The sequence below is a fragment of the Anopheles moucheti genome, chromosome 3, assembly GCF_943734755.1.
Source record: "Anopheles moucheti chromosome 3, idAnoMoucSN_F20_07, whole genome shotgun sequence".
NCBI classification, from domain to species: Eukaryota; Metazoa; Arthropoda; class Insecta; order Diptera; family Culicidae; genus Anopheles; species Anopheles moucheti.
In genome coordinates, this window is record NC_069141.1 from 1250564 (window position 1) to 1266027 (window position 15464).

At 46.7% G+C, this 15464-nt stretch overlaps 2 protein-coding genes across 2 annotated transcripts; both read right to left on the minus strand.

Moving 5' to 3' along the window:
• Positions 1 to 1941: 1941 nt before the first annotated feature.
• Positions 1942 to 5795, minus strand: LOC128302017 (exosome RNA helicase MTR4). The gene is made up of 3 exons (XM_053038729.1): positions 5573 to 5795; positions 5394 to 5504; positions 1942 to 5322 (listed from the first exon to the last, which is right to left on the minus strand). The coding sequence occupies exons 1-3, from the start codon at positions 5710 to 5712 to the stop codon at positions 2460 to 2462; spliced, it is 3114 nt and encodes a 1037-aa protein (XP_052894689.1). The 5' UTR covers positions 5713 to 5795; the 3' UTR covers positions 1942 to 2459.
• Positions 5796 to 6504: 709 nt separating this feature from the next.
• Positions 6505 to 15273, minus strand: LOC128303167 (zinc finger protein swm). The gene is made up of 2 exons (XM_053040031.1): positions 13719 to 15273; positions 6505 to 11131 (listed from the first exon to the last, which is right to left on the minus strand). Exons 1-2 carry the CDS (start codon positions 14550 to 14552, stop codon positions 8129 to 8131), a joined length of 3837 nt encoding a protein of 1278 aa, XP_052895991.1. The 5' UTR covers positions 14553 to 15273; the 3' UTR covers positions 6505 to 8128.
• Between the last annotated feature and the right edge of the window lie 191 nt (positions 15274 to 15464).

Below are 15464 nucleotides of genomic sequence, written 5' to 3' on the forward strand. Positions count from 1 at the left end.
CGTGCGATTCACGGACACGGAAAGCACATGATCACATGCACGCACGCGTGCCCCACGGGGAAGGACACTTCAACCCATCGAGCTCCACGCTTACCCAGCAAAAGAGCGGGAGGGCGAGAGCGAAATAGAAAGAGCGTGAAAAGTGAGTATGAAAGGAGTCGGCCAGCGGAGACAGGGCACGTCACTTCGGCACCGTCGTCTAACATCCGTCTAATCGAGTTAGTATAATCACCACCGATCGGAGAGCACAGCGAAATGGAAACGATTTTTCGGTTCAGCTACCTTCGGCGGTGAAGCCCGCGTTATTTGCCCAAAAGGGCAGGAACGGCGACGAACGGTGGGATCGGTGGGATGCAAAACTTTTGGGTGGCACCAACGCAAAAGAAAAAATAACGGCAAACCAAACGGGGAGAAAGTTGATGAGAACTTTACAAATCCGCAAAAAGAAGCGCGTTTGGGAGGTGTTTTTCCTTTTTCGTTTCCTGTGTGCGCGTGAGTGTTATATTGCTCTGCTCGGGCACTCATTTACGGTAAGCGTTACGCTAGATTTTTTGTTTGTTTGTTCCATTTGCAAGGCAGAAATATTGAGTAAGGATTGTGTGGCGGTTCTTGTATAGGTATAAATTTACACAACCACCCACCCACCCGAATCACAGCCGAATTTAGACCACATACACACACACGTGTACTCCACAGTGCAGAATAAAACGGGCACTCCAGTAGCGGTGGCAAATATGTCCCCTTCTCGCCATCTATTCGGGTCACATTTCGATGCACGGCAGGCAAAGTGTTTTCAATTTTCTCCAAATTTCACCACACAATCCGCAGTAATTGATTCCAGCCGTAAATAGCATGCCCATACCCCCGCTGTACCAGTAATCCGAACCGGGAAAGGGGAAAAGCAAGCGTCCCCAGCACCGTTTTTGACCGAAACCGGAGCCCACGGTACGATGGGACCACACGAACCGTACGCGTACGCTAGCCGATACTACTGAGACCGATGGGAAACGCGCGTATTCCTTCGAGCCACTTTTTCCATCCTGATACCGTGGAGAGAATTTTCCTCCACTCGTTGCCTAGACACATACACACACACTCACACATGTATACAGGTTCCCCCCAAAACGCGGTGGTTCGTTTTTGCGCGAGTCACAGACCGGATGCGCACGCGCCTGGAAAACTCACGAGACCTTGCGAGCGTGAGAGAGAAAATATTGGCAGCGTTTTTTTCCACCGGTCCGCCAAGCAATTTCCACCATCGTGTTCGTTTCATGTTTAGGGATGAGGGGGGAAAAAGAGTCAAAAACTTTAAAAAATAGCCAACCCAGCCCAACACGGACAAGGCATTCTTGATGGCGTTAAACACTTTTGTTCACCTTTACTACACGGTTTTACCTCTAGGCTGTGATTTTAAACCACTCAAATCTTATTCGGTTGGCGCTTGACGAAGGAAAACACACCTTCCTGAAGGCATCCAACAAGGGACACAGGAACGCCGCCACTGTCAAGCGCTTTTGTCCTTGTGTTGAAATTTGGGGGAAAAACTCATCTGACACATGGAGTGGATCGATAGATGCTTTTGAAATGTGCTGTTTGACAGGGCGGTCGGAAAAGCCTTTTCGGAAAAGCGACTTCAGTACACCACGGCCAACCCAACTGGCCAAACTCGAGAACTGCATAACCTTTCGCTATCCAGTTTAAACTCTACAGGAACTTACTATGGACCCATTCAATTCCTATTTGCATATCTAAATTCCCATCTAATTTGATCTAAGTTTCGCCCAATTCCTTGTGAACACTACCTAAGTTTGTATATTGAACTAAAGTTAAGCTCATTTGACTCATTCCGGGCTGTTCGTCGAAAGTTTGTGGTACCTTTCTCTAGACTCGATTCGAATGTCTTGAAAATTACTTCAAAGAAGACCGATTTTCGCGTTTATAATTTTTTTTATCTTAATCCTAAACAAACGCCTTGCAGCTCAATTGCATTGTGATGCTTCATATCGCGTCTAGGATTGATACGTTTGTTTACTTTGAACTACCTAGGATTAAGGGTTTCCTCGTTTCATTTCTCAATACCTATTTATATCTCAACCTTTTCAATACATTGATGAGATTTTTTTTTGTAACAATATCCTTGTCTAAAGCATTACTTGATTTACCTCAACATCATGCAAATTTCGCCTTACTAGGACTCATATCTCATAGTTTTAAAAATCATACATTTAGTTGAGCTGCATACCTAGTTGGTATGAGATTCGACGCTTGACCAAAGATGTATTAAACCAAACATCGAGCCAAGAAACCATATGACAAACCTTGTAACCCCTAATTTCTAAGTGATCTCCAATCGTACACAAATATCCAAGGCTACTAAATATCATGTTACTGTAATTTATCTTTGTTTTATCATTTTTCTTTCACACAAATATGTATCGTTTCATTGTCTTTTCAACCCTCTACAGGTAGAGCGAGGCCGCGAACACGATATCGCGCTTCAGCAACCGAATCGCTTCGGCGAACTTATTCTCCAGATCCGTGTTTCCGATCGTCTTCGACGCTTGCACCATCTGCCGCAGCAATTCCTCCAAACGACGCATGCACCGAATAATGGAACCTTCGAAAATGTCCGTCATCTTGCAGAGCTGCGCAAACGAGGAGCCCTTGCACCAGCACAACACCACATCCATCAGGAACGGTTTGAACGACTCTACGTACCGCTCCTCGTCAACTTCCACCTTACACTCGTTCGATACCTTCGCTATCCGTCTGGCTAAATCCTGCATCTGACGCAACGGTCCGGATAGTTCCTCCGTTGCTGCCGGCATTTCACTGCTTTTCTCATCGCACACAAAACAGCTCAACAAGGCGCACGATTGCGCCGGCGTCAGTTCGGTAAACGTTCCGTTAAACACCATCTCCGTGATGAGCAATTCATCGGCACAGCTCAGTTCGCATGCCACTCTTCCCTTGAACTCGATCACATCGGCCGTAGAGCAGTAACCCAATCTTCGAAGCACTCTTTTTCTGTGTTTCAATTCGCTCATCTGCAGCAGACTGCGTGCTTCCCGTAGTGCGTTCTTTTCGTTTCGCAACTCCTTCTCCAGATCTAGCTTATTCATGTACTGGGCGTACACTCTCTCTAAACCGGACGATTCATGCAGCGGGTGAGCAAACAGACGCTTCTCAAACTTATCAATCATCTCCACAATGCCCTGAAATGCCTTCTCTTGGATGTGCATATCGGTCATCGGATTCAGCAGTGGCGGGCCCTGCGGAAAACGCTTCTTTACTTCCTCGATCGTTTTCAACACCGATCGACGATTATCCGATGGACGCAGATCGTTCGGATAGTACACACGCAGGGAGCTGATGCGTGACACGAGCTTGTGCAGCACGGGAACTACCTCTACCGAACCACGTTTTCCCGGTGGACAAGGTTTGGGGATGCCCTCCTTCTCGAACCCATCAGCAACGTGCAGCAACACATCGATGATAACCTTCTGCTCCGTCTTGAGTGGGTTTTGCTTTGAATCGGCATTTTCCTTCTTGAAGTTCACTATGATGCCCCATTCGAACTCGCCTGCATCCGATTGAATCTTAATCATACGACCCGGTTGCAGGAACGGTACCAGATATACTGGGCGCGTTATGTACTCCCGGAATTCTTGCCCAAGCCGGTCCAGCTGCTCACGAATGTGATGGTACGATGCGATCGACTGTTCATCCTTAATCTGCACTCCTTGCAGCTGCTTCTGTTTCTTTTGCACGCGCTTGTAAATCTCCGGTATGGACGATTGGTTCTGAAACTGGAAGAACGACCGTTCCAACATGTACTCGGGATTAATCTCCTCCACGCGCAGCAAGTTCAGCACCATATTGTACGTCAGATGAAATGCGGAATTGATCGGATCCGGTTTGCCCTGTACAATTTCCTTCCCAACCGTCGGTGAGACGGCTTCATCGATCATCAGAATAACGATACCCTTGTCATCTAAGCCACGCCGACCGGCACGTCCCGACATTTGGATGTACTCACCGGACGTTACCCAACGGAAGTCTTTCCCGTCAAATTTACGTGGTCCGGTGAAGAGAACGGTTCGTGCAGGCATGTTCAATCCCATTGCAAACGTTTCCGTAGCAAACAGTGCCTTAATCAACCCTTCGCCAAACAAAATCTCGATCGTTTCCTTCAGAATTGGTAGCAGTCCACCGTGATGTATGCCTATGCCACGACGTAGCAAAGGTAATACATTCTCAACCTGGGGCAACTGACGATCCTCCTCCGTCAGCACATCCATCGCGTTGTTGAACACTTCATCTACAAGCTTTTTCTCCATCGTCGAGTTAAAGTCAAGCTTTGCCATCTGCATCGCGTAAACCTCGCAGTCCTTCTTGCTGAAGGAGAATATGATGACCGGTGCAAAGTTTCGCTCCATTATCATCTTCACAATCTTGAATATGTTCGTTTCACCTGCATTGGACGCTTTCAGACCACCCTTTTTACCCTTCTGATCACCCTTTGCAGCCTCTCCGGCCGTCTGCAGCACATTCATGGCCGTGTTGAAGTTGTCCTCCTTAAATTGACCCCGTTCATCCACTACCAAGTGAATCCCGTCACCACCGGCCGGAAACAGGTAGTGCTGTAGTGGAGTAGGTCGATAATCGGTATACACCACATGACAGGGTTGTTTGTGCAAATGGCACACCCATTCAGCAAACTGGCGCGCATTAGGTATCGTAGCCGACAAGAACACGTAGTGCACATTGTCCGGTAACAGAATCAACGTTTCCTCCCACACTACTCCACGTTCTTTGTCACGCATGTAATGAATCTCATCGAACACTACCCATCCAACCTCGCGCATTATCTCCGACCCACGGTACAGCATGTTCCTTAGAATTTCTGTGGTCATAATTAGGCAAGAGGCACTCGGGTTAATCGTCACATCGCCCGTTACCAGACCGACGTCCTTAAACTCTTCATGAAATTCACGATACTTCTGGTTGGAAAGTGCCTTAATCGGAGTGGTGTAGATAACGCGCTGCTTGTCTGCGAGTGATTTCGCAATGGCATATTCAGCCACCACCGTTTTTCCGGCGGAAGTATGTGCGGACACGAGAACGGATTGATTGTTTTCGATGCACAAAATCGCCTCCTTCTGGAATGGATCCAACACGAATGCGTACTCTTTCGCTGGTTTGCCTGTGGCCGGTGCTAGTGGTATATATTTCTGATCCGGATACACAGCCACCTCATGCGTACAAGCTTCCGGTGACTGTATCGTATGTACCTTGATGCGACTCTCAATGTTGTCCAGACTGCAAAAAAAGGGAGTGATTAGTAACGTTTGCATATCGTCGTAGTGCACTATACTGAGCCAGCAACTTACTTAATGTCGTCCAGTATCGATTCCACCTTTGCCTTTTTCGATACTTGTTCCTCGTCGCTTCCCACTTCTATCACTTCCAGGTCGCGCTTGGTACCAGCCGGTGCCAACTCACTAATAAAAAAGTGTGTAAATTAGACCACAAAACACCATGAACATTCTGTCAACGCGTGATTACAAACCCTTTCTCGGTGGTATCATCATTACTCGAATTATTTACGGACGCCGTCGTCGCTGATTCGGTCAAAACTACCGGCACAGGTCCATTGTCCTCGTCGTTCTCCTGTTCGAACACACTGAACAAATCGTCCACATTCGACATATTCTGTGACTTCTATTCAGCACTATACCGCTTCAGAGAACAGTTTTACACTACGTTTTAAACGAAGATTTCTTTTACACAACTTTAAAGTGCAGTGGTTTCTAAAGTTTTATGTATACACGTGCGTTGGTTGTTGATGTTGATATGTTTGCTCACGCACCCAAGTGACAGACTGCAAGTCGTTCATGAAATACAGTGCAATGAGATAAATCGCGTGGATGACAAATCAAACTTTGAATTTTAACTATCAGTTTAAGCAATAAGATTATTTTCTGTACATTTTGTTTTGCTTTGTCCTTACATATAGAAATGCGTTGAAGACTTAGAACTTTGAAAACTTTGAACTTTGAACAACCTATTAGTAAGTTAAATTAATAATTGTTCTTTTCCTTCTTCTATGCACTCAAGGCGAACATTAAAAACTTAACGAGACTACGAATGTTCAATAGTCCCAACTTTAATAGAAGATGCGTTAAGCATTGAGCCATAAAGAGAATCAATTCCATCGTGTATAACATATAGCATCTAAAACATCATAATCTGGCAAGGATATTTAGGGATAGAATATTTGTAGGAGCTCCTATATTTAGCGTATTATATGATCAATTACAACGCTTTCAACATGTTACATTACAGAGCTGTAATTTTGTTGTTTTAAATCATTATGCAAATGAAAATAAACTAACCCACCCACCCACATTTTCTCAAATTCTTCCCATTCAATCCTGTTGATCCCCATTCCCGAAGAAATAAAACACATTCATTTTGTTTGTATGACTATTACAACTCCTATCGCAAATTTGAGTTGTTCGCTTTGCAATTTCTGTTTTGAAATCATTACTTAAACTCACTTTATTTTTATTATTATTATTATTATATTCAAAGATGCTAATGTGTTTGCTGTTTTTCTTGTTTTTAGTTCGTGCAGGGTTGCATTATGCATTTGTTGCGACTTCTTTTCTATTTCTGATGCATTTTTTGCCATTTACCATGTGCCTGTGGCTCTTTTGTTTTATGTTGCTGTGATAGATTGTTTTTTTTTTTGTTTCTCTTTTTTCATTATCTTTTGGTTCATCATTGATTTTTTTTCAGTGGATTGTTTTTTTCACTTTGTCGTTTCACAGTTCATGGTTTTCTTTTTTCATTTTCATTGCCGCCAAATCATATCCAGAGTGGTGTTTTTTTTTTGTTTGGCTTCAACTTACGAGCTACTACAGATCGTGTTGTGGTATACGTATCAATGACCATTCGCGCCCGTTTTGCTCTTGTGTTAAGCGATTCTTCGCATAAATTCCGCCTTAAACAGAAAACAACTGTGCTTAATAAAACACAATCCTTTTCAAGTTTCGTTATATCAAAGCAGTAATTTAAACAAAGACCTGCTAACCGGGGACGATTGATCTTACAATTGCTTTACATTCATAATGAATTTGTTTACAGATTACATATTGTTGTCTCTGCGGAACAAATTACAAAACGGTTTTATTTTACATACACCTAGTTCTATCTATCGCTGCCGACAAGGAATTGCTGTGTTCGGTAAACTATCCCGCTCTGGTTTCATCAGTGCTTTGCTCCTCCGTACTCAGCTTAGCTTCGGTAGCATTTCGCAACATTGATTCGTTTGGTTGCTTTTACATACATACTGCATTCCGAACGCAAAATGTTAATGACTTAAGACAAAATCTAATGGCAATAGATAGGCGGAACCATTACAAAAAAGAGCATAATGTGAACTTAATCCATCGCAAAATGGTGAAAAAAAGAACAAATCGACTAGGTGCAGGAAACCTACGCACCTACGAACAATCTATCCTATGGCAAAGAAACACTGCAGTTGATGCAGATGATCAACAACAATGAGTGTTCCTGGGCTCGGGCTCGGATCAGAACCGCAGCGAACATAAAACACCACATATTCCATGCAAAAGGGTAGAAACGAATCTTCATTATAAAAACCAAAAAAATAATTAAAATAATCATCTAACTTCCTATAGACTTTAGTTCTCCTCAATCCAAATCCTTCTATAGTCTATGCATATAAAGCATATACATTATTAAACCGTAAAGTAGCTAATCTTCCAACCTCACCAGCTTCGTGGCATTGAATTAACAAGCATAGTTACCGTCAAATAGTATAATAACAAGAGAACGCCTCAATCAATCGGAACCGAAACGAACGTGTCGGAGGTTGATTGAAATGTAATGAATTTTCAGCATTTAGAAAACAAAAGCTTCACACAACCACACATACACACACATGCACACCTTCCGCTAATTCCTATTTTAAAAAAATAAACAAACAAAACTCCTAACCCAGCCTGTCCTCATTCGCTGATCCGGCGACCGCAATGGCGAAGGCTATGCGCCAAAAGAGAAAACTTTAAATCAGAAGACATGCGCCTACATTCGCTTACTAACGACGCCAGGAACGTTCACCCTCCATGTCGTCATCATCTTCCTCCTCCTCCACCATGTGCGGCATCTCGATCAGCTCGTCCGTTTCGTTTAGGGTTTCCATCGACGAAGAGTTGATGTCGGTACCCACGCCACCGCTCCCAATTAGCACCATCCGATCCGCGCCGTCGCTCGATTCATCAATATCCAAGAGCTTTGTGGACGTCAGAGCGTCATCTACATTATCACCATCGCTACCACCACTGCTAGAATGAACGAGCGGCTGATTGCCCTCATCCTTGCCAGTGTCGGCGGGCGTTGCGGCCACAGCATTCGGTGCCGACGCTCCGGTCGGTGTTGTCGGTGCGACTGCCGCCGTTGTCTGCCATACTATCGATAGCAGCTTCTTGTTAAACTGCTTACCACGGGCCAATGCCTTCTCCGCTACCGGCCGTGTGCTGAAACTAATCGTTAACGATGGTTCCATCTTGTCCAGCTGATGTTTCGTAACCTCACCGAACTGCTTGAAATGTTCCAGCAAGGGTTCTGCCTCCTCCTCGACGAAACCGGTTATCAGAATGGTCGTCGGCCTTCGATCGACACTGGTCGAACCGGGCGGTGCTACCCTCACCACCGATCCAGCACCTTTTCGCGAACCACCACCGTATGGCTTTTGACCCGGTGCTGGCGCTGCTGGAGGACCGTCCGGTGCGCGGAACGTACGCTGTTCCTGCGCAATCTGCTCCAACTCCGCATCCAGCTGCTCGCGTTCATGCTGCGCTTTCGTCTTATGTTTCGGACCGTGGGTGGGCCCCCTTGCCGAATTGGCCTTAAACAGCTGCTGGTCCTGCTGGATCTCTTTGCGCAGATTGTTAATTTTTATCTGCAGCTCGTCGAGCGATTCCTTCAGCTGGGGCCGACGCGGGTCGCTCACCTCATATGTAACGATCAACTCAAGCAGCTTCCGTTGCTCTTTCAGGTATCCGTCCATTAGAATGACTTTGCGCTCGTTAATACCCTTGTTGAACTGTTCCTGTCGTTTGCGTAACATTTCATTCTGCGCACGGGAAATCTTGTTGGCACCTCCACCACCCGCCAGAGGCACCCCCGTAGCAGGGCTGATGTACTTCGTGGCACTATTACCGTGCCCTTTCAGACCACCACCCACGATTTGCTGCTGCGGTGCGAGATTCTCATTGCCGTTCGCCACCACTGGGGCATTGTTCGCGTCGTCTTTCGCCTGCATCGTTTTACCGCCTGCAACGGTTGGGCCCGTTTGCGTCGTGCCGGTTGACCCGGTCGTGCTAAGGTTGTTATTAATGCTGTACTGATTCGGATATGATCTTCGCAGTGAATGCTCCGTCTTGGCCGGCGCCGTAATGGCGGGCTGCTCACCGCCAGCCGGCGGTATATGCCAAAACACTTTGATAAAGCGATTGTTCAGCACCGCCTCGGTGCTTCGGTACGCTACGTTCGCCTCCGCGTGCGACGTAAACGTTACAATAGCCGCCTCTGGATCGTTATCGTACCGTATCTGAATGTTGGTGATCTTGCCAAACTTCGAAAAGTGATCGTTCAAATGCGAAATTTCGTTCAATCCGCGCGGGATTTTGCGCAGCTCTAGCGAACAGTTGTGCTGCGGGTTCATCAGCATCGAGCCGGGACCTCCGGGGCCACCCACACCACTATGACCACCACCCAGCACGCGCGGTCCGTGCCGATTGTTCATGGTCATTTTGCGCTTACCACCACCACCCATCAGCATCGGTCCGTCAGCGACTGCGACCGCATCTTCAGGCTCGAAACGACTGTTCCGATGATCGGCGGACACATCGCCTCCCTTATTAGCATCCACCACCGGCACGGAGATCAGTTCGCGCTGCAAAGGTGTCGCACCGATCGGATTGCCTGGAAAGCCCTGCATTGGGAACACGGGAGCCACACCACGGAACGTTAGTCCCATACCGACGGGTCCACCGCGTGGTCCAAATCCGCCAATACCACCGCCGAGACGTTGTGCCGGTCCGGGGCGAATTGCAGGAACACCACCGATAGGAACACCGCCCGGTATGTTCGGCGGTTTGTTCCACAGTTCGGGCGCATCAGGGCTATACTCGGGCACAATCGTGCCGCGCATTTGTGCGATCATGGCAGGATCGCTAAGACCGTCAAGCACGACCGGGTCTGTTCCATGATCCCAGGGACAAGTTTCACCACGCATACAGTAACCCTTTTCGTCGAAATCTCGGCAACGCTGTCTCTTCGAAGTACCTCCACTGAGCGGTGCGGTCGATACAGCACCTCCCTCGCCCGCCGTCGCATTTTTTACGCGATCAAGACCAACGACCGTTGCGGATGGTACCGGCACCATCGTAGGCACCACCGTTCCACCTCCGACAGGAATGACTGGAACACCGCCCGCAACTGGCTGAACCATGGCAGTGACCGGATTGATAACCGCCGCATCTACCGCGCCTGCTGTAACGGCTGCTGCTGTATCACTGGACACCGGCGCAACGGTTGCTGCCGCTGCACGTGCTGCTGCCTGCCGAACCGGCGTCATCGACCGGGCAATCTTCCTCCGATCTGAATTCGGGGACGGTGAACGGCTGCGTGAATGCGAACGGATTCGTTGCGAGCGATTACTCGCGACGCCATTACCACTGCTGCCACCGGAACTTAGTACGTTCGTGCCCGACGATCCCGTCATTCCGCTATTACTTCCACCGGATGCATTCGGACCGCTGTTGCGCCGATCGTACACCTTTCGCTCGTAGCGTCGGAACGAATCGTTGCTACGTAACGGTGACTTGTTGCGATACGAGCGTCCGCCCGATTTGGAATCATTCCCACTGCCACCGTTACCACTAGCGCCTCCACCGCGCGTACGTTGCTGTAGCTCGCGTGAGCGCGATCGGCGCGTATCGCGCGTACGTTCAAACGATCGCGAACGAGATCGGGACCGGCTGCGTGATCGATTCTGCATACGGCGGCTACGGCGGGTACTGCTGCTGCTATTGCTCTGGAAATGTAGAAAATTAACAAAACAGATTTAAATTATTGTTTTTCTTAATGTCACATCTCTCATAAAGCATAAATATTTGATGAACAACACACCATGAGACAGATGCTTTCCTTAGTCATGCCAATGAACTGTACATCCCATAATACAACATCCCATAAGCATCCAATGTGTACCATGCCGACGGTCACCAGTATCAAACAAATAGACCTTACTCGCAAATACCGATTCCCCAGTGTTTGTAATACGTAACACAGAAGCGGCCAACTGATGTCCGGCAGGTTTGAACAAGTTCATGCACGATGTGTATGGTATGCCAGCCCGTTCAGACCGCGATTAGGAACGAGGTGCGCGCGCAGTCATCAACACGATCCAGGGGAGAGAACCGGACCGTACTGAGTAATGGCTTCCCACGTAAATAGGATGATTGCATCGGTACGTGTGCAGGGGTTTCCGAGACACTATGTTACGTTGAAGGAGTGTTTGTTTTATAGATCTCTCAAATAGTGCAAATGTTGTGATGAATGTGCTTAAAATTAGTGCACAAATTATCCGCGAGGTAATCAACGAATCATTTAATTATAATGCAATTAAAATGTACACATCTTATAAAACAGTACAATCTACAGCGCCAGTCACATAACTTGGACGTAAAAGGACACGAGATCAAACGAATCATACCGTACAGTGCTGCGTCAAAAGGCAAAACAGCTACGAAATCTAATGGGAACTAATACGCACACACAAAACCACTAGAAAACATCCACAACATCATAGCAAATGCGTCGCTGGCCCGAGCACTGGGCAATTACGCACACACTCGATAGGGGATAAATTGAAAATGGCTTTTGTTGTTGATCATAATGATGATGAATGCATATATTTTATTCCATCCTGCTTTCGCTAGCGTACAGAACACAGTGCGCGACTGTGTTTGCAGATCTGCTCCACGATGAGATGTGCTCGGTCACGATCTGATCAAATACAATGAGCATATGTTTTGGGAGGTATTACACAATTGTTTTTTTTTTAATACAACCGAATGTTGAATATGCGTTTAAACTCGTTTGCCAGCCACCATGGCCAAGAAAATACCAATCAATTGTATACCAAAGCTATAATGCTACTTTCTTCCTTCATGCAAACACTCACAATATTCACGCAAATAGCTTAATCAAAAGCGTTTTATGCATAGCGTGGAGGGTAAAAATTGTCAAATCAACTGAGAAGGAGGTCAAGGATAGCCGTTCTCGTTCGCGGGTACGCGCATTCCCTTTCGCTCGCAAGCTATTCAAAACTGGCCCGGATGCTGTTACACGATCTGCCACGTTCTATAACACACGTCGAACGTCACTTGCTATTGACGCGGTTTGGCATATTAATGTTCCAGCACTATAGGGGGGAATAAACTTCAATGAAAAATTATATTAAATAAGATTTTTTTTTTTTTCAAATATTGACAGTCAACAAATAGCGACCAAAGACAAAGTGGCGGCATACTATTTTAATCCTCTAACGTCTTATCATGGTGAGTAGAAAAATGTAGCTATAGGTGGGTAAAAACAAATCGAATTGAATGTGATCGGCTACAAATGATACCAGGAGGTTGCCAACATTTGATCAGTATCTTAAACACACAGATATATAACTATGCTCGATGACCAATTGAAGTTTTAAACATCTTAAAGGTTTTCGATTACGTTTTCCTTCCAAATTCCTGTTCCTGTTCCTGGCTGTTTCTTCAAAAAATATTAAACAAACCAAACATACAACCATAGAGTTAACTGAATCGTAACGAATCTTTGAACAGAATTAAATACTTTGCATCTTTATTCTGAATATTCGTTACTTCATTCAGATTCATGTGTCCTAAGGGCAGCAAATAATTGATATTTGATCGATTGGCATTTGATAGTAAAACTAATTCTGCTAAATTGGTTGGCTAAATTGATATCAGTATACAAAATCTTATTTCAGAAACTAAAATACAAAAAAAAACAATAAAAGTATTATTTCTTAGCAATTCCTTCTTTTAAGTGCTTGAGATCCTTGAACAGTTATTGTGAACCTATGAAGATTCTAGAATATTCTAAAATTCAATTCGTGATTGAGTCAGTTTTTCACGTGACTCTTCTTAAAATATTTATTTTATTATTCCCGCGCTTATGAATGCCCAGTCTCGGAATCGGAAAAAAGTATTATAATAAACGGTCGCCTCCTACATGGAAACGTGATGCGTGTTTTTTATAGCATGATGTAGATTCCCCTCGATGCGTTCTACTACCACGGCTATTGGGTGCGCTGAGGCCAAACCATTTTCATTTGCTGTTAATAATATTTATAGTCCGCAGGAACGCGCGGGATAAATTTAGCACCCAACTCATCTCGTGCCACGCGCTACAAGAGATCCCAATCTCCCCGGACTCTCTGCCAGACCTAGCGCCGGAAAGGGTGGATACAATGTGTACATCTACACGCATACTACTGCTGCTGCTCGCACGGATGGGCCTCGCACGCATCGTGCAGTTCGCTGCACGTTAATCACGACGCATACATGTCAGATGATGGGAGGACCAGTCACACTTACATGATCATCCTTGCTGGAACCTTTGATTGGCGAATGCTGCTGGTGGTGGGTGGAGGTGGACTTTTGGTTGGTGACACCACCACCCGATCCTACTGCTGTCCCTCCACCACCACTACTGCTGCTGACGGACGGCGAGGAATTATGGGCAACGCTGGAGGATGTCATTTCGCTGGCACGGCCCTTTTCTGAGCGCTGTTCGCTGTGATGATGATGGTGAGATGTGGATCGTTCCGACGTGGATGTTCCGCCGCTCACCGTGGTAGCACTAGCCAGCGTCGACACTCCTCCTCCCGCTGATGAGGATGATCCGGAGGTGTAGTTCGAGGTGGCGGAACTGGGCAGCGTATCTTTACTGGACCGTGTTGCAGACTCTTGCAACGGTGGCGTAAATTCTCGCTTTATCCGCATCCGAGAACTGCTGGTCACCTCTTCGGCGTGTTGATGGTTGGTGGAAGCGTGCGGCGTAGCGACGGGTGTCGCTGAGACCGTCCCCTGCTGGGTGCTGGCACTGCCACTAGTGGTGGAGGAAGCTACGGCGGCCGTCGCTGATGCACCATTGCTAACAACCGAACCGGCAGCCGGAGCGGCTGGGGCACACTTCAGGTACTCCTCGCTCTTGATCATCTTGAACAACCGCTCGAGAAAGGGCATCGTTTGCTCGGACAAGAATACGTCCAGCTGCTCCTTCATCGATACGATCAGATCCTTCTCTGGTTTGTCCTTCTTCAGTAGGGCGAGCACGTACCGGGCCAGGGCGGCCGGGTCCGCATCGCACAGCGGTTCCAGAACCGCTGTCAGCCATATCTTTAGCGCCTCCGTATTGTTGATGTACATGACTGCTCGGTTAGCAACGTGTGTAAGATGACCTTTTTTCTTCCACTCCCTAGCTCACTCCTTTAACCGCCTTGCCTACTTTGCTTTGCTTTACTCAAAAGCAAAACGGGCGCGCGAATGCTGTTGTTGCGTTACAAGTTGCGGGGTTACTACTTTACTTTCGATAGTCACTACACTATCCGCACACACACACACACAAATACACGTGCAGGTTTGGATCTGTGATCTGTTTTTAACACTACGCGTGCACTAACTTGCGCCCTTTCCTCGGCTTCGAATAGCACGGCCACGACGACTCGATGGCTTCACTGTTTCGGTCGATTGTGTAATAATAAGTCCCGCGTGTTGTTGTTCACCTACAGACTATGTATTTCCACACCACTTTTCAGCACATCCGCTCAGTCACTAAATTATCTAACACGTAGTAAGCAAGTACTTAACACGTTCGCACGCACCGAACGACCGTAGACGGCTGGTTTCGGTGTCAAAAGTTGAAAAGAAAATCTGTTCTGGTTTCACGAATACGCCGCCATGACAGGGGAAATCTTGTGCCCTGAACCCCCTTGAGGTTCGTGTGCGCGCGTGTGTGTGTGTCAGATAACGAAATGATGATGTGTGGACCGTACAGCTTTTCCTTTGCCTTTCGTACTGAAACAAATGTTCCAAACTGCAACCGAACACTCTGTCCGCAACGATGTGCGATCGTTTTCAACACACTCTCCCGTCGTTCAACTTATTTGCAAGCGAACTGTATTTGCTCTGCACTTGGTCGAGCTGCTCTATTTTGGGCCTTCGCTTTTCTGTACTTTCCAGAAGAAAAAACTCTTTCAATAGGGAAAACTGCGCAAAGACAGCAGTCCTCAGCTGTACCGAACACGAGGGGTTGTAAACATACAGGCCAAGCGTGGTGAT